This window comes from Dipteris shenzhenensis, chromosome 11, assembly GCF_047967505.1.
Source record: "Dipteris shenzhenensis isolate YYH24624 ecotype China chromosome 11, Dip_SZ_1.0, whole genome shotgun sequence".
Lineage (NCBI taxonomy): Eukaryota > Viridiplantae > Streptophyta > Polypodiopsida > Gleicheniales > Dipteridaceae > Dipteris > Dipteris shenzhenensis.
Window position 1 is genome coordinate 39775476 of NC_141606.1, and position 24434 is coordinate 39799909.

Sequence of the window (24434 nt, forward strand, 5' to 3'; positions counted from 1 at the left end):
GAGACTTGGCTATAATTAAAGCGCCTTGACCTTAGGTCGAAGCTCTTTAATTATAATCAAGAGTGTTGACCTCGGTCAACCAGAGAAAATATATATATATATTTATATATATATATATTTGTTTAGATGTGCACATGTGTTCAGTGGGGACGCCCACCGTGACTAGGATTAGTCCACAGTGTGTTATTTGCATGCAAAGCGCTAACAATTAATGGGTACCATGGTGGTGCGCTTTAATTAATTGTTGCAGGTACTAGGAAGGATTATTTTCCTAAGCGAGATGGGAGCCTGACAAGCACCTAGGAAGCGGTTCGTGTGACCGAGAGCCTGGAAGACTCCAGAATGGCCCTAAGTGGCTTGTAATAAGAGTTAGTCTAGATTTTAGACAAGTGGCATGTTGCCAAATTGAATGGGGCTTGAAGCTCTTGTAAGTTAGGAAATTCTTTTCAGGTTTTATGAGAGACTTACGTGACAGCTTATGCTGAACTTCTGTAACAGAATTTCTGAAAAGTAATAAAGACCTTCGGGGGGGTCCAGCCCGACAATTTGTCCTGGGCCCTAGTGTTTGTCCAGAGAGAGGGAGAGCTTTGGAGAAGGGAGAGCTGTGGACAGTTTTTAATTCAGTTTCGATTGTATATTTCCCACGATTTCCCCCGATCAGTTCCGGTTGTACACGACATAATTTTTCTCTTGCTTTGTACCATAAATTTGCCAACAAGGAGCTTTTGAAGTATGCAGAGACAAGATTTGCATACAACTTTTTGATGCTTCGCAGGCTCCTTGAAATGAGACCTGCACTGAAACAAGTTGTGGCAAGCCCAGAGTGGGATGCATGGCCCACTTCTAGGCAAGCTCTTGGAATTTATTGTTATGACTTGTGCATAGGCAGTGATGAATTTTGGGCTGATGCATCTCACATTGTTGATCTATGTGTGCCTATTGTGAAGCTGCTTAACCGAGTTGATGGAGATATGCCTTTTCTTGGTAAGGTGTATGAGGGGATGGATCGGATGATTGAGAATATCAGAGAAATAGAAAAGGATCCCCAAAGGTTGAGAGAATTGGAAGAGTTGGCTGTGAGCAGATGGAATCAATATTACTCTCCCATGCATGCAGCTACCTTTGTGTTGGACCCGGAGTTTCAACACAAGGCACGTGCACAACAGAGTGATGCAGAGGTTGTTCATGGTTGGAGCTCACTCTTCAAAAGATGGTGCCAACTCCTGATGGACGGCGGAGGATAAAAGACCAGCTTGCCAATTATCGCAATAAGGAAGGCATGTATGGATGGCCAGATGCATAGCATGATAGGTAATATTAACTCATTTTAATTTTCAGATTTTAGAAACTTGTAATTTGTTATTTAATACAAAATTAGAAATCTAAAATTTATGAGTTTTGGAATTTCAGATTTCGAGTTGGGGCTGCTACATGGTGGGAGGATTATGGAGCTGATTCCCCCGAGTTGAAAAAGCTTGCCATCCGCATTCTAAGCCAAGCTTGCACCTCCTCTTCTTGTGAGCATTTGTGGAGTAGCTTTGCCCATATCCAACACAAAGAAGAGAAATCGTCTGCGAACACAACCGGCCAATGATCTTGTCTTTGTTAATGCAAACTTGTGTTTGCTTAACAAGATGAGACACGAGTATACGCATGACAAATATATTGGATTTCATAGCCCAGATAATGCCCACTCACCTGATGATAATGATTTGTTAGTAGAGGAGAATGATGATGAGGAGGAGGAGGCAGAGGTTGAGTCTCAGGATGAGGATGAGCTTATTATTTGATCATATATGATATCATCCTCGATGTAGCCTTTTTTGGGTATCAGCTTTCTTTTTGTTACTATGACATTTGGGCTTTGAAAGCTGAATTACCATTTATGAATCATGATTGGTTTCTTAAATATCATGAATCATGAATCATTTTTCCATTTTGTAACTTGTTATAAGATTTATAAATTACCCCACCTTGCGTAATTGAAATTTGCATTGTGTGATTGGTAACTGGTTGAACAATGAAACTTGAATCTCCAAAGTTCGAAGTTACAATCAATATTAATGGTACTAGGTAGAGCTATAGCTTATTGTGCACTTTTTTTGAAGGTAGAGCTCTCTAAATGTGTGTATGCATTACTCTAAACCCCCTTTTGTAAACCCCCTTGATGACGTGGCGTTTTCCCGTTTCACCCCCTCTCAAAAATCCCGAAACGTTTTTGTTTCCGTTTCCGTTTCCCTGTTTCCCGTAACTCTGCAGCAACGGCAACAGCAGGTCGTGGTCATCGTCTAGGTCGGAGGGGGCCGCCGTCAACCTCAGTTCACATAGGTCAAGTTCGGGGAGCACAGCAGCAGCCCATCCCAACCCCAAACTGAGCTGTGGCCCTCGCTCAGTCCAGGGTGTTAGAATCAGCATAAGGGCCCCTGATTTACTCACTAGCCGTCATGGAGCTCCCAAAGGTGAAGACCTTTGCCACAACCCCTAGCAAAAAACCCTCCTACTCTGATATTGCAGCAACACCCAGCCCATACTCATTGCACTACAAGCAAAGGGATTGGATCAGATTCACAGGAAAAGATATTTTTTCTGCAACGGGAAATAAGGGACCTCTGACTCATGGTTGCAGCCCTCAGGAAAAAGTTTAAGGAGATGGAGAACAATGGCAAGAAAGAAATCATATAGGAAGTACTTTGGATACACAGTGAAGCAGCACTTGCACCACAGTTGGTGACCAAAGTCCAAGCCATGGTTACCAATCAGGTTAAGTCGATGAAAGAGGAAATCTCAGCAACAATGGACAATAAAATCAACAAAAGCAAAGTATATGGAGAAGTACAAGAGCAGGGAAAAAGGGCTTCTAATGCCCGGTGTCTACGCATTGAAGGACTACCTGTAGATTGGCATGAAGGGAGCCTGGCAGAGAAAATTGATAATGTTATAGCAGCAACTCCTCAGATTGAATGGGACCTAAAGGACATATCCATTGTTGCTCATACTAGGACACAAGCTAAAGTGGTTCTCAATGATAGGAGGGCAAGAAGCAAGATTCTCATGCACACCAAAAAACTGAGAGGTACCAAGATATAGCTTTGTAAGACTAGAATATATCCAATCATACAAATTTAGATTTTTTGTTGTTCTTGAAAGAGCTTACCCCGACTGTGAGCTCAAGATGAAAGCCATAGAATTGAACAAAGTGAAGGATGCTCGCAAAGAGGGAAAATGGGCTGTCTACAGAGATGGAAAAGCCCTTATCAAAGACTTTAAATCCAAACCCAAGGACTCTCAATCTTAAACTGATGTAACATAGGCCTATTACCTTACGTAGTATATAAATCTGGGAGCGGTATATACACTTCCAAGAGACCCTCAATCTATAACAAATGTTTTGGTGGTGTCTATCTTTTTGGTGTGCATTTTGTCCCATAGGCCCGTGAGGCCTCCTAAGGACATTAATATATCTTTCTTTCTTTCTCTCTTGATGAATGAATGAAAGCCTCTCCGCTCCCTCCGCTAGCCTCTCCGCTCCCTCCCGCTAGCCTCTCCCGTAGCCTCTCCACTCCCTCCCGCTCAGCCCCACTAGCCTCTCCCGTAGCCTCTCCACTCCCTCCCGCTCAGCCTCCCGCTCCCTTCCACTGCTCACAAAATTCAAAAAAAATAAAATCAAATGCGGTGATGAAGAACAGCAAATCTGATTTTACCTTGCTCCCTCCCGCTAGCCTCTCCGCTCAGCCTCTCCGTCCGCACCTCTGTATCTCCCGTACCGCTCAACCTCCCATACCTCCGTACCGCTCAACCTCTCCCTCTGTACCTCTGTACAACCAGCAGCTCAGCCTCTCCGTACAGCCGCTCCTCGTACAGTCGCTCAACCTCTCCCCGTACCGTACAGCCCGTCCGTACTTTCGTCCCATCCGCACCTAGTCCTAGTTCTCCCTAACCCCGAAATGGGCTAAACCCCCAACCCAACCCGAGGGTTAGGTTAAGCTAGGGGGTTCAACATATAGCCAACTATGGATTGGCCTAAGTCCCCCTCAACTCCCTCAACTCCTTCAACATCCATCAAGACTCGATACTCTACAGTTGCAGCCATGAAACCATCTCCATATGCACGGAATTACCAACAAGAAGGCTCAAAACGACCCATCCTCGAGCAACAGGATCAGATTTTTTATCTGCAGCAGGCAGTGAGAGAGTTACGATTGGAGCTGGTAAAAGTAAAGGCCCAGCTTCACATTCTAGAAGGGCCTGGTAAGCAAGCAGTAATTGAAGAGGCTGTAAAATCTTATAAGGATTCCCCCCCTACCCCGCAGCTCGTCTCTACAGTCAAAAATCTTGTTTACACTGAAGTACAAACTGCTAAGAAGGAAGTGATTGTGGAAGTGGACAACAAAGCAAGTAAGTCTGATATTCAAGCAGAGATAAGAGAACACGAAGATAGACGTGATAATGCTCTGAAGATTAGAATAGGGGGACTCCCAGAAGATTGGTACAAAGAGGAGGACACATATAGTGAAATATTGACAAAGATCAAAGCAAACTTGCCCAACATTGAATGGGTGAATGATGATGAGCAGGATGATGACGACTCCAGGCCAGCTTCTATTTTGCATTATAGAGGGCATGCAATCCTTACTCTGAAGTCAAAAGATATGTGGATCAAGCTTCTTCAACAATCTTACAAGTTGAAGGGCACCAAAGTATGGATAGCAGAGGAGCTTACACAAGCTCAACTCAAGATTAAGGCAACTGAGTTAGCTAAAGTCAGGCCTGCCAAAAAGGATGGAAAATGGGCAGTTTACCGTGAAGACGTAGCATTAATCAGAGAGTTTAAATCAAAAACAAAAGACTCTCAGTCTTAAACTGATGTATGGCTGTTTACTCTTCCAGATTATCATGTAGTTACTCTAACAATAGGACGAACTTATATATAATTTAAACCACAAAAGCTTCAAACTTCTACCTAAGAGGATAGGGTTTTAAAAATATATCAAGCAAAAGGAGTGTGAACCACAACCAACCTCAATGATTGGTCAGATAGATGCCACATGGGCACAGGAGAAGGCTGCCACGGGGGCAGATCTGAGAGAAAAGGGAGCGCTGCCACATGGCAGCATGCAGGCTATCATGACTGCAAAAAGGGCAGGACATGTGGCTGCATGGAAGGGCCTGCCTAGGAGCAGCATAGGGCCCTGGACGAGGGCTGAGGTTCAGGCAGGAGCAGGCCCTGCAAGAGCAGCACATAGGGCAGCCAGCAAGGGCTGCCAGGGTAACTATGTAGGCCTTGCAGGTGATGGCAGAAGGGACTGCCAGTCGGCAGTCTGTAGCAGCATGGAATAGTGCCCTGGAAGAGGGCTGAGGTTCAGGAAACAGAAGGCTCTGCAAGGGAAGCACATAGGGCTGCCAGGGCCACTATATAAGGCCCTGCAGGTGGGGGCAGAAGGGACTGCCAGTTGGCACTCTGTGGCAGCAGGTCAGGCCAACATACAGGGCCAGTCTGGTGCAGCAGCAGAGTCTGTTGGAAAGGTCACCTCCCCATCTGTAAGCCCCCAAATGAGAGCATGGGGGAGGGAGACCTAGGGCAGAATATGCCCATAGAAGAAAGAGAGAGGGGGATGCCACTTGGGCAGCACCTCATACCTAGCAGTATTGAGCCACAACGGAGGGAAGCAGCATCGATCAGAGCCAGGACAGTTCGCGCCACTGTAGGGCCCTGTACAGAGGTAAACACGTGGCTGGAAGGGGGTGGAGAAAGCCAGACAAGAGGCGCCTTGAAGTACAGGTGTTGCAGCAGCAAAGGGGGCAGTGGTGGTGGCTATGGAAGGCCAGCCACCTAGCCTTGGTACTGCCCAAGGGAGGGGCCTTATATAGGCCTCCCTTGGGGCCTGGAAGCAGCCCAAAAAGGGCTGACCAGGCCAGTCAGCAGCAGGTCAGCCAAAAAGCCCTGCAAAAGGGCCTCAAAATGAGAGCCTCCCCAGTCGGTTTTGGGGGGCAGCAAAGTTGGCCAGTAAGGCCTGCTCCAGTCGGCTATTTTGATAGCCCTTAGGGTCTATAAAAGGGAGGCTTAGTGCCTCACTCATACATCCAGCAGTCAGCACACAAAGGGAGCAGCAGGAGCACCAGCTCACACACCCTCAGGCCTACATTCAGGAGGCAGAGGAGTCCAAAGAGTGGCTGCAGACTGAGCTCGCTGTCTCCTAGGTCAGCAAAGAAGCTGAGTCAAAGGATGGAGAGTCTACATACGCTTGAGGTGGAGCACGCGGGCTCAAGTTCTAGAGATATCCGGAGTACGTGGTGGTAAGATCAAAGGACCACGCTCTAGTGGGACTTTGGATCTATCTCTTTTGTATTGTGTCCATAGCTTTGGAGGGAAATATATTCTTTCGGTAGCTTCTATATCTCGCTGGATCATTGTCTATTTATGAGTCTGCAGATCTATTTGAAGCACATAAGTTAAGAAGTTTGTGATTCCACACACCACACACGCTGTGTGAGCTCCTGGTCTATGTGTCTTCCGCTATCAGATTTCTTTGGGGGTGTTCTTTGGTGCCTCAGATTTGGCCTGCAGTTCCAGCAGCAGGGAGGTCCAGGGATCCACTGAGAGCCTCACACTTTGGCTGCATACCAAAGCAGCAAGGAGGCCAGGAGCCAGGCTCACCTTGCGCCTCAGACATGGTCTGCATACAGAACAGCAGGGAGGTCAAGGAGAGAGTGAACTGTCTCTCACTATTGGTTGTATCCACAGCAAGGAAACCTGTTTGTGTGGCCTCTACTCAGCCCACTAAAACTCCACAGGAGCACGCAGGCTGACAGAGATTTGGAGGTGCCAAGAAGAGGTAGGAGAACAGTTCTGTGGTGCCAAGGGTCCACATCTAGGCAGCACCATATCTGCTAGATGGTGGCACACTGAGCACATATTTGTAGGAGATTTTGTCCATCTATTGGGGCAATGTATTTTACTGTTTCTACTCTACGGTGCATGGTTCAATAACTATGTCTGTCTCTATCTCTATCTACATCACTTGTGTTCACAAAAGCAGGAGTGAGATTATCTACTGTGTGTTTCCACTACTACCGCATTATTGTTGATGTTTTAAAACCACAAGTTTTGTGTTACCTTATTTACCCTGATTCATACGGGCTTGAAGATGTGCCAATAATAAAAAGGGGAGGCACAAAAGCATAAGCCTTTTATCAAATGCATTGAACATTGAACATCACCAAGTTTTCTAAAAACAGAATACCAACAATATATACTGAAAATGTATGTTTGAACATTGAGTCATCTGACTCCAGTGCAATGACTCTCTACTTTCAGTGCACACAATGTTACTCAAAATATCATATACGTTTTTGTAGATACAGTGACTTCGAGTGAAAGCGTACATAAAACAACATCCATACCTGCATAATTTTCTCAAAAAGATCATTCAATGCTTGGTTTGAATGAGTTATGAGTAATGTCCTTTGGCTAGGACAGTTATGATATAACACATTCAAAATTTGTACAGCAGTGTCTGTCTTGCCAGTGCCAGGAGGACCAACGACCATTGTCAATCCAGGTTGTACCCCAGCAATAATTGCTCCAAGCTGACATAACAAGACATACAAACTCAAACATCACAAACAGAAGGGGAAAACTCTCTCTCTCTCTCTCTCTCTCTCTCTCTCTCTCTCTCTAAACATCACAAACAGAAGGGGAAAACTCTCTCTCTCTCTCTCTCTCTCTCTCTCTCTCTCTCCCCCCCTCCCCACACACACGCACAGTTTAAAAACGAATCTGGACCTGTGGGGATACATCCAGATGAAATTCCACAGAGAGCCCAGTGTCAGCCAATCCAACACAGGCCAGGGAGGGCGGGGACAGGCGTGACAGTCACCACTATGTCCCTTGTTTAAACTTTAGGATTGAATCAATCTCATGCCCACACACAATCCATAAAAGACTATCGGATTACTTACTCCAGGTCCCAAAACCGTTGTCTGCACAGCTTGTGCAATCTGAATTTACAAGACAATGTCCCTAACTTGATTTATTTACTTGTTAGTGTAAGGGTCTGTACAATCTTTATTTGTTTCAATATCATATGTTAAGTCTGTTTTCATGACTTTTGACACTACATGATTCCGTATCATCTGAGGCATACACTCAATTTATATAGAGTAATTAACTACCTTAAGACACAATAGAAGGAAAAATGAGGAGCAAACATCAGCAAGACAGCTCAGCAAACTTGCAAAGAGCCTGCATATTTTTGGGCTAAAAGCCAGGTGACATTTCAGGCTAGCTCTAATGTGGAAATAAAGTAGCTCAATCAGGTTACATATCCATGAAACGTACAACATTAAACAGTCTTGTGAAACAAAGTCTGTCCAATGACTTTTTCAAGATAGGATAGAATCTAGATCAATACAACATAAATAATAAGAAGATGGAGGTTTGCAAAGTACCTGTACAGGAGTGAATCTGACAGTGTTTTGCTTTGGCTTATCTTGTGGATATGGTCCCGGATCAGGAGGTACATATGATTCAACCAAAACTTTCTCCTGCTCTACACTATTCTCAAAATTGTCAACTTTAATCTCTCCTGCCAACCCTTTCCTTTTAAAACCACTTAACTTAGTGATTGTTGTTGGACTCGTAAAACTCTTCGGTAATGTCACTCGGAAAGGAGGGACAGGAGCCTTATCTTCTTTCCCACCTGGACCTCTAAAGGAAACCTACACCACAGCATCAAAAAAAAACAACAGCCTACTTTTAGAGAACGCAAGGCTCATCTGACACCTATGAAAATAGGCATACTGCAGTACTTACATCATAGCCCGGAAAGGATTCCCTCAAGTGTTCTGCACCCAGAAAGGTATCCTTGAAGTCAATCACCTCTAGTTGGTCTGGCATGTTTTTCCACTGTGCAGCACCAGGGTCACCATATCCCAAGATTATATCTCGCAGCCAATTTGGAACAAAACAGTCTTTATTCATTAAGTCCCTGATAGACTCAAGAATTGCTTTGAAGTTGTTCTCTTTTGGTTTTCTTCTCATGAGCACGTTGAAAGAGCTGTATATATCATCCTCAACCTTATCTGCCATTGCAGTCACATCCATTTGATATTGAGCTGTGTCTAATGCTACAACTGCCACACGAACTTCTCCCTGAGGGGGCTTCCATTCTTCCTTCTTCACTCTGCCGCTGAAATCATTCATGAGCTGCCCACCCTCATCACGCATCTCAATCACTTCACAACCACGAACATATTGTAACCCAAACCTATCTGGAACACTCAATTCTATCGAATCCTCTTTGCTGAGCTGTTCCAAAGGAGGTTGAATAGAAAGTAAAAAAAGCACATCATGCTCCTTCAGTTCATCCCATTCAGATCTCATTGATCCCCTGTACCTTGAAACAGTGAATGTGACTTCTGCTATGCAAGCAGAAGGCTTCACTTCTCCAATATTTGGCCGTTTAACTTCAGTTATTTTGAAGTCCTTAATGGGAACTGCCATTCTGGCCCATCCTCTGAACGACGTACCACCTTCACCATTGACATAAGAACCCATACGCTGAAGAACATCATGGATGTCCTCTCTTATTTCATAGGTCGATTCTAGACGAAATAGGTTGAAATTTCGTAGCAAGTAATCATGAAGAGTAAGAAACTGTAAATTCAACTTTGGAAGAGCAAGGCAACCTTCACCCGTATAATTGATACTAGGCACAAGACTTTCGTCCCACATAACCTGCTCATTGGGATAAAGAGGGAGGGCATTAATAGCTTCCCTTTGTGAAAGGCGTTTCTCAAAAGTCGAAACTATGACCTCCACAAGAAAATCAACTCTCTGAGCCCAAGGATCATTTGCAGAGAGAAGGTTCAACTGCAAGCCATTCAAATAGATGTATGAGAAGCATTAAGAAGACTGTTGGTATACTCTTGACAATAAGTCTTTACATCAGAATAATATGGTGGCAGTATGTGTACCTTGCCACATACTAGATCCCTCATTTCTTCAGGGAGGAGTGCAGAGAGCTTCTTTGAAAGATCGCTGCGCTTTTCTATTGCACCAACATTGGTGAGAGAAAGATCACGCAACTGCAGATGCCACAGTTTCAAATCAGAATTAATCCACAGGGGGAAATTGAGCTATCTGACAAAACTGGCAAGCATGAAATGTAAACACATGAATAAACAGATAGCAGACCCAATTCTTACTACATTTATTCGATCACAATCATTTGTAAGCAATAAATTAAAAGAAAAACTACAATTGTACAAACACGAAGCATACTGTAAAGACCCTCTTCCATAAAATATATGACTGAATTGATTTTCTGGTGCACTTTCTGAGCATTTTGGATCCCTTATCGCTCTTTTGCATATTCAGAATGGGATATCCTTGCGATTGTTCGATTAAGTACACATGAGGCTACTTAAGTTTTGACTCCTTTTCATAAAAATCCTTATATATTTTGATATCATGTATTTAGTCCAGCCAAGTTGCATTAGCATGCTTGTAATAAGCCCCTTGGATTAATGATGTACACTCTTCTCCCTCAATCTGTCCATCTTATCCTCGTAGTGCTTTAGCCAGGACTTAGAACACCTGTGTGTGATTTTTCAAGTGTTTTCTGTGTTTATAAAAATATTTACTTAAAGCTAATTTGACTCATTTAGTCTAATGTTTAAAAGGCCTTCTCTTGATTTATGGGAGTGCTTGAGCCCTCTTCCGTGAAATTAAGACCCTACTTGATCCATCTTTGGGCTCCCTTCTTCTACCACACAATGTATCATCATGTTGGACCTTCCTAAGGAATCTAAGGCAAGCTGTTTAAAGTATGATTAAACAGCTCCTCAGATTGAAGAAAGTGATTCAATATCTACTCTGAGTCTTGAGTCTCTAGTAGCAGGAAACTGATTTGTACAAATCAGACTAGATTGAATTGGTTCAATGAAGTGTTTTCGTTTTTCTCTGTAAATTATGTCAGAAGACCAACCATGCCAAAATATTGGATCTACACATGCTCAGTAATTTTACAAACTCAAGCATCGATGAATGACAAACTGCCGCCATGGTAACAACAGCTTTTTAAGAACACTATTGTTTTTAAGAACACTATTGTAAAATTACATCGTTACACCACCTCCCTAGCAGTCAAAAAAGTTTAAGTGGTTGCAAACCTTAGGAACTCGTCTGAAGCAAAGCAGCTGAAAGGCTTGTAGCTTTGAGCAGTGTGCAAGAAGCACATCATCGTCACTCAATTGAGAACCCGTCTGATCATCAATCTCAAAACCCTCATAAAACCGCAGCAGATCAACTAGCTGTCCAAAAAGGCGTCCTTTAGGGTGTCCATACAGGGCACTCAGGCGACATTTAGACACAATAGCAAAATCTTCCACTAAAGCCCTTGTAAACCTGAAATTCAACATCTCATGAAAAGGACATCAGATAATTAATTTGCCATAGAAAATAGTAGAATGCACAAGTTGTCTTTGATAACAACAGGAGTTTAGAAATACAGGCACACACCTGCGAGTAGGCAGCTGACTAAGTAAATCGATCAAGAACTCCATAAAACGTTCACAGTAAAGTAAAGAATTAGGAACAACTGGAGATTCAATGTCCAGCCGCAGCTTCAAATTTGTATCAGCATTCTTAGAGACCTGCTCCTTAGAATTGTGCTCACCCACAGTCGACTCCAATATCTTGAGTCAGCAAATCAATTTCATTGTTAGAGTATGTGTATCATCTGGTCACTATCATTAGACACAAATTGAGAAGATGGTACAGATATCATATTCACTGTGCAATCAATGTCCTAGAGAACCGTAAAATATCCTAGAAAAAGGCAAAGCGCAGATATTCAAATGCAGAAGAATAATTATTATGGGGTCTTCTGAAAACTAATCAGACCAGAACCAGTCAGTCAGGTTAGAGTAACCAGCCCGTTACTCCATCTGGTTACTGTCCAAAAAAAAACCCCCCAAAAAAAAAGGAGACAGTTGCAGAGACTGTTTCTGCCAGCAGTCTTCACCTATCTGAGAGAGTATTTACTGTCAGAAAAACAGCAGAAACACAGTAAAATCAGAGATTTGCAGAAAAAGAATATGCATGCCTTTGTGCTCAGGAAAAGATGAGTTAGATGCATTCTGAATGCTTTTTGCAATAGCCAGAAAAGGGGCAATATAGTTATTGATGCCTTGGCAACTTTGTGGGTATATGCCTTGAGTTGACAGCCCGGTACTGGCATAGATTGTGAATGCAAGACACCTCTTGTTGAGGTAATTTTTCCCTTTGAAAAGCAAAGACAGCGTGCATCAGTTGCATACACAGTGTGTGTGTGAGAAACTTGCATATCTCAAACGAGTTGTAAGAAAATGGCTCAATCACCTATCCAGTGGGATTCACAAGATAGGGATGTACATCCAAGACAGAGAAGTGTGCAACAAACTCAGCAAGAATTTGAGCAGATGGTATGCACTCGTATACAAGAGATGGAAAATCTCAGAAAAGATCCAAGGGCTCAGCATTTGTTTCAAGCAGAAGCTATGCCTAATGCAGCATATGACGTGCCAATGGCAGAGGCACACTCTCGTGTACAGCCAGAGAAAGAGAGATCTCATAGGGGACGGTCTCATAGCAGGAAGAGATCGAGGTATCATCACCGATCTCCTAGTCCATCACCATCTACCTCGAGTTCGACTTCTGTATCTTCTGCTTTTATCAAATAAACCATCAAGGAAAAGAAGGAAACACAAGAAGTCCAGGAAGAGTAAGTCTTTCAGAGAGACCAAGGAATTCAAAGAGGGAGGTAAATCTGTCAAGTTTATGACCTACAATGGACATTATGGTCATACAGACAAAGCATTGCAGTTTATCAAGCAGTTTGATGCTGCATTCGGTACAGAAAAGTTTTCAGAATCCTGCAAGTTAAGAATGGTCAGTTTGCACTTGACAGCGACAGCTAGTGCATGGTGGAGTGCACAAACCACAGATGGGTCAGCCCCAAAGAAGTGGAAGGACTTCAAGAAAGCCTTCTACCAGCAGTTTATGCCTAAACAGTTTAGAGATCATGTTCTTCAAGATTGGGACAGTTTGCATATGGATGTAGGAGATACAGTGGATGTGTACAACCAAAAGTTTTGGGATGCTTATTTGCAAGTTGCACCTTTCAAAAAGATCTCCAAAGGAACCCAAATGAGAAAGTACAGAGCAGGTCTCAGTCCAAGAATCTAGGCAGAATTGAATGCTTTGGGGGCAAAGAACATTCAAGACCTTATGCATTCACCTTCAGTAGCTAGTCTTGTGTCGTTACAAGATCCATCTACAGTACTATCCTTGCATGCAGGACGTGCTGAAAGAAAGAAAACTGATTTTTCAAAATCAGAAAAGAAAGAGTACCCCGAGGTTGAAAAGAAAGGGTTTCAGCCTCAGAAGCCGAGGGGTACTCAGTTTCAAAGACTTATAAAGGCAAATCCCCATTCACTCCTGAACAGATAGCTGAGTTTCGCAGAGATGGAAAATGCTTGTGGGAAAGAGGGGCATGTAGCTACCCAGTGCCCTAAGAAGCCTTCAGGTTCTAAGGAGCAGAAAAGCCACAAGTACCACTGAGGCCAATGGTGGGAGCAGTCCCAGATGTTTTGGGGAGTACCTCAGACCCAAAAGAAAAAGAGCTTTTGCTATCATGGGGAAAGATAAGAGATCAGCAAGCATTAATCCTATTTGATCCAGGGTCTACAGACAATTTCATATCTGAAGATTTAGCCCTGAGATTAAGCTAAAAAAGCTTCGTGTCCATGTGCAGAACTATGTAGATCAGGAAAACTTTTTAATCTCTCCTCTCAAGCAGCATGATGTTGTACTTGGTACACCGTGGTTCCATCGAAAGGAAGTGACAATAGAATACCCTGAGAGGGTGCTGAGTTTTATCCATAGGGGGAAAAACCAGCGTTTAGTTGCCAGGAATAAAGGGGAGACTATCCCCATTGTATCTGATGTTACATGTGGTAAAGCAATGAAGTCTGCAATTTCCGCGTACATGGTTTTTGTAAAAGAAAAAGAAAATGATATGCAGGCTGAAATGAATGATGTAGACAAAGATAAATTTCAGTTTCTTGTAAACTTTCAAGATTGCTTTTCCGATGCTTTGCCAGGGGAGTTACCCCCAAAGAGACCAGAAGATCATCAGATAGAGTTAATGCCTGATAGTGAGCCACCAAACAGACCACCTTATAGAGTCAGTGCGACTCAGAGAGAGGAGATTATGGCTCAGGTACAGGACTTGCTGTCCAAAGGGTTGATTCAGCCCAGCTCGTCTCCTTTTTGTTCCCCTGTACTGCTAGTACAGAAGAAAGATGGTTCATTCCGTATGTGCGTCGATTACCGCGCACTGAACAAAATGACCATCAAGAATAAATTCCCTATTTCACGCATAGATGATGTGCTGGATCAGTTAAATGGAGCTTCAGTTTTCAGCAGGATAGACTTGAAGAGTGGCTATCATCAAGTCAGGATACGACCACAAGATGTGCATAAGACAGCTTTTCGCACTACATTCGCGTTGTATGAATACTTAGTGATGCCTTTTGGGTTGACAAATGCTCCAGCCACATTCAATAGAATGATGGATCGCATCTTCCGAAAGTACAGGCGTTTCACACGTACTTTCTTTGATGATATCCTAGTCTTTTCAAAGACAGAAGAAGAGCACAGGGAACATCTTGCTTTGGTATTTCAAGAACTTCGAAATCATCAACTTTTTGCCAATAGCAAGAAAAGTGAATTCTTCTTAGAAGAGATCCATTATCTGGGGCATATAATATCCAAGAATGGGATACAGAGGGATCCTGCAAAGATCCCAGCCATCCAAGAATGGCCTGAGTTGAAAACCGTGCATGAAGTCCGTAGTTTTTTGGGACTTTGCTCCTATTATAGCAGATTTATCAAGCATTTTTCTGATATCGCAGCTCCATTACATGACCTTACTAAGAAAAGTGCAGCCTTCACATGGGGAATATCACAGAAGAAAGCATTCAATACACTCAAGGAGAAGTTGACTACAGAGCCTATTCTTGTAGTCCTGGATCTTTATCAACCTTTTGATGTTGATTGCAATGCATGTGGAGAGTGTGTTGGGGCTGCATTACATCAGAATGGACATGTAGTAGCCTACGAGAGCCGAAGATTGCGCGATGCTGAAAGATATCTGGGAATCTATGAGAAAGAGTTATTGGTTGTAATCCATGCCATCCATACATGGAAGCACTTTCCTTTGGGTGCAGATTTTACTATTAAAACAGATCACCAAAGTCTGAGATACTTTTTGACTCAGACCAAGCTTTCCAAGAAGCATATGAAATGGGCAAACATGCTGTCAATGTATCATTTTCAGATTGTCCATACCCCAAGAATTCGGAACAGAGTGGCAGATGCCTTGTCCTGAAGACCCCAGGTCAATAATGTGACTATTGCTTATCATCAGGACCTGGAAGGCATGAGGGAACAATATGCTAATGATGCAGATTTTGGTGAGATTTTACAGCAAATGCAAGAGGGGCAGTCCACTAGTCACTATTCCCTGAAAGATGGGTATCTAATGAAAGATGTCTGCCTATGCATCACCCAGGAGATGAGGAAAAAGATTTTGGAGGAATGCCATGCACCTCCCTATGCTGGACACAGAGGAATTACAGCAACAACTCTAGCACTAGAGAGGTATTTCTTTTGGCCAGGGATGCGGAAAGATATACATCAGTTTGTTACTGAATGCCTTACATGTTAGAAAGTGAAGTATGATAGACGGAAGGCACCTGGCCTACTTATGCCTCTTCCCGTGCCTCAGGCACCATGGGAAAGTGTTACAATGGACTTTATTTTTTATTTGCCAAGATCAAAGTCAGGGAATGATGGGATTTGGACTATCATTGATAGATTCAGCAAGCAAGGTTCGCAAAACCATAAAGGCAGATCATATGGCCAAGCTTTTCATGGCACAGATCTTTAAGCATCATGGTATGCCTAAGTCCATTGTCAGTGATCAAGATCCCAGAATGACCAGTCTATTCTCGAGAGCTTTATTTGATAACATGGGGACGAATCTGAATTTTTCTTCTTCTTTCCATCCCCAGACAGATGGTCAAAGTGAGGTAGCAAATTCTACAGCATTGGATATGCTGAAATGCTACGTGGGTGACCAAGGTTCAGACTGGGAGAAGTACCTACCATTGGTAAGAGTTTGCTTACAATAATACAGTACACAGCTCTACAGGGAAAGCCCCCTTTGAGGTCATTTATGGGAAGGTGATTTTGCCACCTATCCTGAGACCAAGGATGAAATATTTGCAGCTGATCAGTTTGTGAGAGACCTCCAAACAGCTTACAGCCAAGTCCGGACAGCAATCGAAAGGTCTCAAGAGAAACATAAAAGAGCTGCAGATAAGCATAGGAGACAGTTAGATCTCAAGGAAGGGGATTGGGTACTTCAGAAGTTTGAAAAAGCTAGGCTCCGCAAGTTTAAAGGCAAACAGAAAGTGTATGCAAAGTTATCTCCTAGATACTATGGCCCTTTCAGGGTTACAGAAAGAATAAATGAGGTTGCATACAGGTTATCATTGCCAGAGCATTGGAGGATTCACAATGCATTCCATGTGAGTCTTCTAAAGAAATTCCAGGGGCCAGAGCCTACAGAGCCGATATCAGAGGATCCACCAGAAGTGGATGAGCTGGAGGAGGTCCTTCAGCCAGAGCAAATTGTGTACCATACTGTACGCAAAGGCCCTCAGAGCAAGGAGTTTACAGGTATCTTGTAAAATTCAAGAATTATATGGCATTAGATGCCAAGTGGATGGACGAAGACATGTTATCCGATCATCCACAGCTTTTGGATGTTTACAAAGAAGCTTTTCAGATGAGGTCAACTGAATAGAAGCCGAGGGGATGTCACCACAATGTAAATATCCTAAGTCAAAGTACAGTTGACCATTTATTTGATCATAATTAAAGAGTTTTATATGTGTTAATTATGGTCAAAGAGTTCTTTTCATTGTCAAAGAATTAACTACGGTCAAAGATACTTGACTCTGGTCAAGTAAACCTGACCTCGATCAGGGAGACTTGGTTTATTACCAAGAGGGTTAACTACGGTTAACTAGAGAACTACAGAGCTGACTACGGTCAGAGAGTGTTGACTTCGGTCAACGAGACTTGGCATGCGCCAAGAGGGTTAACCATGGTTAACCAAGATGTGCCAACTTCAGTTGGAGAGTTGTGCCAACTTCGGTTGGAGAGACTTGGCTATAATTAAGGCACGTCGACCCTTGGTCAAAGCTCCTTAATTATGATCAAGAGCATTGACTTCGGTCAACCCAAAAAAAAAATTTGGGTTATGTGTGCACATGTGCTCAGTGGGGACGCCCACCGTGACTAAAACTAGTCCACAATGTGTTGTTTGCATGCAAAGCGCTAACAATTAATGGGTGCCATGGTGGTGCGCTTTAATTAATTGTTGCAGGTACTAGGAAGAGTTATTTTCCTAAGCGCTACGGGAGCCTAATCAGAGTCTGGGAGGCAGTTCGCGTGACCAAGTGCTTCGAAGACTCCAGAGTTACCCTTAGTGGCATGTAATAGGACTTAGTCTAGATTTTAGACAAGTGGCATGTTGCCCATTTGAAATGACCTTGAAGCTCTTGTAATATGGATTCACGTTGGGATTTTGTATCAAGCAGCTCTACGCTGAACTCTTGTAACAAATTCTCTCTTCAAGAAATAAAATACCTTCAGGGGGGGTCCAGCCCGACGTGTTGTCCTGGACCCTAGCTGTGTGTGTGTAGAGAGAGAGAGAGAGAGAGAGCTCTTATGAGAGTGTTTCTACAGAAATTCCAGGAGCGTGAGGTTCCACGAGAGAGCTAGCGATTGCATTGGTATCAGAGCCTGGGATTCGCCATCTTATTAGGTGGTGACGATCCAAGAAATCTTATCATGGTAAATTCTGAAAATACTGCTGTAAAATGTCAAGGTACTGCTGTAAGTCTTCATCAAATTGCCAAGTAGCGTCGGAGTCATCCAGATCTCGCCAAAGAACAAGGAATTCCGTGATAAGTTGATGTCGAGTCTCTCGCTGTCGATGGTCCAGAACACGCTCAGGAATGAGGAGAACATAATCATCTTCGATTTTTGGGACATAATCACCTGCAAGAGGAACTGCTTCATCGCCTAGAATGTACGTCTTTAGCCAAGAAATATGAAATGTTGGATGGATTTTACCCCATGATGGTGGTAATTCCAATTTGTAACTTAAAGGTAAATTTTTCTTGACGATCCGGAAAGGTCCATCGTTTACCTCGATGACATCCTCATTTTCAGCAGATCCCTACATGAGCACAAACATCTTCACCAAGTTTTTGAAGTTCTCCGCGCAAATTCTCTCTACATCAACGTTGAGAAGAGTGAGTTCTTCAAAACCCAACTCGAGGGAGGGAGTCTACCCATGTGGAGCCCTAGTCGCTCAAACCATCTCTATGTGTGTGCATACCAGCATCTATGGTCCCCTCTTGCTGAGAGAGCCATAGAGGAGGACAACACTATCCACGGTAGCCTGCTACACCAAGAAGTGTCATCCCCATACTCCCTGACTCGGTACAGATACGTGATGACTTGAAATGTAGAATCTAGCTGTACTGGGGATGACCCGATCTGGTGAGGAACGGATGGCTTACTGCGGATCATCCGTGATGACATGAGAACCTGTAGCTGCTCCACACGAGCTCACTAGCAGGAGCCACCATACATCCCCACTCGACAGACCAAGGAGCCAAAAAGCAGTCCCTTGGTCCGTGAATCCCGAAAGTGCGAGCGGGAAGTACTACCTCTCTAGTCTGAAGCGTATCCTCTGTCCAATCGAACATGCATCGCGGGTCTCATATTGAAAATGGGTCCGAAGAAGACAACCCCAAGATACGTGTATGATGAAACTATCTCAACAGATTACCCATCAAACGTGAACTGCTCCTGGCGCATGACGGCTCGAGATGTATTGAAGATCATAACCTTAGTTTTACCGAGATTGACCTTCAAATCATGAGACTCACAAAAAGTCTGTAGTGCGTCAAGGTGTCTCTAGAACCCCTCTGCTGAGGAAAACAAAAGAGCCACGTCATCTACATACAGGAACATCCGGATTAACGCGCCAGCAAGAGAACATCCATTCCCCACCCATGTGTCTGCATCATTGTCTCGAGCTCATCTATGTAGAGGCCAAACAGGATAGGTGATAAAGGACACCCTTGTTTGACCCCAATAGTGCTCATGATCTCGTCTTTCCACCCAGACCCTGCCCAGACTCTACCTAAGACTCTCTCGTAAAGTGCCATGACAGCCCAAATGATCTCTTGGTCGAAACCCAAATCTTGTAGGCGCCGGATGAGGCAGGCTCTCAGAACCGTATCAAATGCTTTGCGGAAATCCACAAAGTAACAGTAAACCCTCTGCTTCCGCGCCTTCGCCTCCTCGATGATACATCTTAGCAATGAGTGGTGAGGGGGACCGTCCCTCAAAAAATCCCTACCAAAAGCCCTTAGAGTTGTTACTAAACAAAATGTTTAGTATTTCCTCCTCATTCCGGCGAGCAAAATCTAGTTTCTTTCTCGACAATACTCGCGTAACGTCTCTGGTTCGCTCGAAAGACTGTTTTTGGTTTCGAATCTGAGCTTACGATGTAAAGCCTTACACTCATCATTGTACCAACTATTACAGGATACAATCCCAGGTGGTGGTGGGCGGGTGGAGCGAGTGGTGTGAGGGAAAGCGTGAAGGGTAGCTTCGTGTAGTAAGCAAATGATCAAGGCAACGCGGTCCTCTAAAACGGATACAAAGTCAATATAAGCGAGAAGTATGTACAGACGGCCTAAGTAAATAGGTGAGTGATCGCGATCGAAGCGTATATCATGATAGGTGGAGTAAGAACTCAGTGGGATGGAGGTGCTGTGCAACGGGAAGTTGAAATGCTAAAGAATAGGTAGGTATGATCAGCCCTTAGAGGAAGAGGTGCTACAGTAAAATCAGTGATGCGAGATGTGAAGGCAAGGGATCCCATGATGTAATCAACAAAGCTAGAACATCCCCCATATGGAAAGCATGTGAGACCACCTGAGGCAAGCCATCTCTCAAGACCATTATAAATAATGAGATCATGCATCCTACTGAGATTTAATAGGGCCTACCCATAAGATGTGACCGAGGTCCGGACCTCATCTGTCAGCCGAAACCCATAGTATACATGCACCCTCAAGGTCAATATCTGGCAGTAGAAAGGAATCATCCCTGAAGACGAGGAGTTACCTGACAGGCTCCCGTCCTCGTGTTGAAGTCCCCAACTAGGAGGACTTCTCCACGGCTCGAGAAGTCAACAATGGACTGATAAAGGGCTGCAAATGGAGATGTCTCACCCTCATCTCGAATATCTCTAGCAAAGTGGGATGTCTTGGGAGGGAAGCAACATACTGCAACAAATAGATCCCGGCTGTTCGTAGGATTCCGAGAAGTTCCCTGGTTCTAACCATTAGGTACCATTACAGTTCCAAATGGTGTAGGATAGGGTCTCGAAGATCTGAGTCTCATAGACCCCGCCTCACTATGTGGAAGGGGGGGTAAATGCCCGACGGGGACATATAAGAAGTCGTCCATCTCGCACTACTGCCCACTTCCCCTCCTTACGAGCCTAATCCCGCTATTGCAACAAGGAGCATCTCCCCTCAACCTGTAATTCAACCTGTAATGGAGTGAGGTCCTTATACATGGAGATCGTTGGCTAGTCTCGTAGGATTGGCCTGCGCCATAAAGCCGAAAGTCGCGTCAAAGCATCATGGAACCGTATGATCAGGGACTGCTCTTGGTTGGAGTCTCTCCCCACCCGCCATGCCCTCTTGATCCTGTGCTCAGCTACACCCAAAGTAGTGGCCACAAAGGCTGTCGCATCTATCATCGGTGTAGCCTCAGTACGCGGGATCCCACGTACTCTAATGTTGAGAGCCTTACTTGCTCTCTGTTGCTGCTCCATGAGAGTAGCCAAAACGGTTGCCCTTACAGATTCCCGTTTGGCCACGTCGACCCATCTGAACGTCTAAACGTCTCCTCAATTGCTGCATGCTCGCAATCTGTGCCTCAACAACTTGAGTGCTCCCTAGGACTGTGCGTATGGCGGTGACCTCATGTCAGAGTTGTGAGATGTCATGTCTGAGTCCCTGAATGAGATCAGCCTGGTCTCGAATAGCATGAGCGTATGACACGCCCCCGGTCCTGGGTGAAGCCGACCTACTCCTGTGCAAAGCATGTTAGCTCCATCTCGCGCTCACAAATACTGTGTACCTCCATCAGCAAGTTCTCCCAAGCCTCCGATGGGTCAGCTCATCCGTACCCTAGCTGAAACTGGAAGGGTTGTGGCATAAAAGTGTGAGGATGAGGCCGGAGGCTGGGTGCTGATTGGGTGAGCTGGGTACGATATGGAGATGATAGTGGCATGGATGAGGAGATCCCAACAAGATGTGGGAGCGTAGGCTGACTGAGAGGCAGAGGGGAGAGGAAGATCGAGGCGTAATGCGAAGCAGTGTATGACACCTCCGAAGTAGGTGTCATAAGCAGTGAGAGAGCTGTGACGGGAGAGGAAGGGAGGGATGGAATTGATGAGATCTACGACAACCCCCCTATCCCAGGGGATGTCATGGGTATGGGTGTGTCACTGGCAGTAGCTATAGCTGGGGATGTAGAGGCTGTAGCTGGAACTGAAGCTGAAACTGAGGCTGAAGCTGAAGGTGAGGATGTAGCAGGGCTGAAATTGAAACCGAAACTGAAGAGGGGGCTGAAGTCGAAATAGAAGTGGAGACCGAGGCTGAAGCTGAGGCTGAGGTGGACCCCGCCTTTGCTTTACTGTCAACCCCAAGTCCACTTCAGTTGTAGCGCATGTTCACATCCTCAAGTTTCAGTTGTGTTTGTTGCTTCTTCTTTTTTGTCGTCGTCCTTCTTGGCTTTGTCCATCTCTTTTTCACCTTTCCCCATTTCTTTGGACTGACTTATATATCCTTAGTGCAGGAGCCCCCCTAACCGGAGGCACACCCAAGCCTTGGACTGGAGGTCAATGAGGAGGCAGAGGGGGTTGGGGGTGGCGGGGGGGAAAGTGGGTTAATCGCGTGGATTGGGAGGGGGGTTTTTGAGGCTAGAGGCTAGTGGGGGGTTAGGTTAGAGGCTAAGGCACGGGGGTCGGTCAGCCGACGGGGAGGAGGCTCCAGGTGGAGGGGCAAGGCAGAGCAGGAGAGAAAGGAGCAGCAGGAGGGATGCAGGCAGAGGAGCGGGCTGCAGGCGGGCAGGGCAGCGGGGCTGTGGGCAGGGCAGAGTTGGAGCGGAGCAGGGTGGAGGGGCAGCGAGCAGGAGCGGAGCAGGGCGGGGAGGCCGTGAGCTGGAGCGGAAGGGCAGAGGGGCAGCGACCAGGGGCGGAGCAGGGCGAAGGGGCAGGGCGGGGAGGCCATGGGCTGGAGCAGAGAGGAGCGGAGGTGGAGCGAGCAGGGAATGTGTGCGTTATTTTAACCTAAACAGACAGTTAAAAAAATCATCCTTGTACCCAGCAAAGTCTCATGACGTGCCCCCCTTACTACTGTTCACTCAACTTACACAAACATAAGGAAAAGCTTCCAACTACTCACCCCTAGAAACTCTTGGAAAAGCAGTGGTATGAATTTCACTTCCAATTTCTCTCTTGGATTAGCAGAATCGTCTCCTTTCCTGGCAGCACGCGCTTCTCTCTTCATTAACTTCTTCCAGTGAGCAATCAAGTCCTCATGAAGTGACAGCTCAATCTGCAATTGTTAGCAGTCCATGCATTAGAGCTGTTTTCCCGTATGGGATCAAGCAGAACCAAACAAGATACAGAACCTTTCTAAAACCAAAATTCAACGCATTACCTGAAGCCTGCCCGGTGAAAGGTAATGCCACAACTGCAAGGAGACAAGCCTAAGGACTGGTCCCCGTACCATCTCATCCTCCAAACTCTGAATAAAGAAACTCAATGTCAAAAAATATTCAATGGTAGAAACAAAAGGAGAAATATGAAATGCATGAATATTTTCTAACCTGGAAACAGTGGATTATAAACAGCAGATAATTCGTTTTCTCTGCCAAATTTAGCTCTCTCCCCTGTCACATGCAAGTTGACAATAAGCACAAAACGGCAGATCGATAATAAGAACCACGGTCGAAGGGAGAATGTTCTTCATGCATGAACCTTGCAAAAATTTGCAGAGTACCTGGTCCTTCATGGTAAGAATCCGCTTAAAAAACAATTCGAACTTTTCTTTTCTGTCATGAAAGCACCTCCAAGCTGGCACATTCTCACGGAACTGTCAACCCAAAATCCGGAAAGGTCATTAGAACATGCTGGAATTGTCAAATTTTAACAAGATTGGAAGCAAACAACATTGGCTCGGTACCACCTTCTCGTTCACCATGAGAACAATAGACATAAGATGCTCAAAGGTAGCAGAGTTGGGGTCCAAATTGGGCCACAAGTAGTTCTCCAGGTACTGGCTGATCTCCAGAACCATCACCCGTTGCAAGGGTACAGGCTTGCTACCGGAAGAAACCAGTAGCTCAGTTTTGTATATATTGTCAACAAGCGCAGCATCGAAAGCCGGTTTAGTGTCTCCTTTCAATGTAACCGACCAATTGTCAAGAGCGATCTGCGTTAGTCTATCTTGTTGGATTTCGTTGAGGGTGATGGTTTTACCAGTAGGCAACCCCAGTTTCTGTTCAGCTGACTTTTCAATGACTCCAGCAAGGGAGTCAGGCACTGCATATTCTGCTACTCGAGGCTTCTTGATTCGAGCAATTTCTTCTTCCACCTCCATATTGTCCGTGTCGGCACCAAACACAGGAGCGGGCTTCTTATCTCCTACTTCCGATTCCTTGTGATCACTAGCCATCTAGTTGCTACCTAAAATCGATGCTCTCCTCAAGTGACAAGTTTTTGCCTAAGAAGTCCCATTTAGAAGGGTGAAAGATGTGATTTCGAATTTTTCAACAGACGCTAGAAGCGCAAATCATACCAGCAATCTCTGAAATCATGAACAAGCCTCAACTTCCAATGTGAAAGTCCCTGCTATGCTCAGCAGAACCGATCACACAAAAAATGAGAAATTCCTTGTGAGCACCACTGCTGAGCTCCCTCGATTTTCTCTGAATCGACTTGTGTCTTTCCATCATTTTATGGGAAGTCGTTTAGAGGTCTCTTAAGGAGGTTATTAGAGGGGAGCTTAAGATTATTAGAGGAGATTAGACGGGAGCTTAAGATTATTACTCTCAGCTCAAGGACTTGGACTTCGGAGCTTGCCCACTTGAGCTGGTAGCCCGCGTTTGATTATTAGAGGAGAGCTTACTTGAGCTCGTAACTTGCGTTTGATTA

The 24434-nt window shown here is 44.7% G+C and overlaps 1 protein-coding gene across 2 annotated transcripts in view; it reads right to left on the reverse strand.

Moving 5' to 3' along the window:
* EMB2765 (P-loop containing nucleoside triphosphate hydrolases superfamily protein) overlaps window positions 1-24215 on the reverse strand; it is a 73600-nt gene extending 49385 nt beyond the window's left edge. Inside the window, exons 1-12 of one of the 2 annotated variants that reach the window (XM_087381244.1) lie at window positions 24079-24215; window positions 23467-23966; window positions 23281-23373; window positions 23108-23170; window positions 22939-23025; window positions 22681-22833; window positions 11522-11697; window positions 11173-11407; window positions 9976-10086; window positions 8813-9871; window positions 8449-8718; window positions 7402-7587 (exon numbers count right to left, since the gene is read on the reverse strand). In XM_087381244.1, coding sequence (XP_087237370.1) covers window positions 7402-7587; window positions 8449-8718; window positions 8813-9871; window positions 9976-10086; window positions 11173-11407; window positions 11522-11697; window positions 22681-22833; window positions 22939-23025; window positions 23108-23170; window positions 23281-23373; window positions 23467-23955 — 2922 coding nt within the window. In that variant the 5' untranslated portion in view covers window positions 23956-23966; window positions 24079-24215. Of the gene's footprint in view, window positions 1-7401; window positions 7588-8448; window positions 8719-8812; window positions 9872-9975; window positions 10087-11172; window positions 11408-11521; window positions 11698-22680; window positions 22834-22938; window positions 23026-23107; window positions 23171-23280; window positions 23374-23466 lie in introns of both variants that reach the window. The other variant, XM_087381243.1, reaches the window with a different exon arrangement.
* Window positions 24216-24434: the final 219 nt, after the last annotated feature.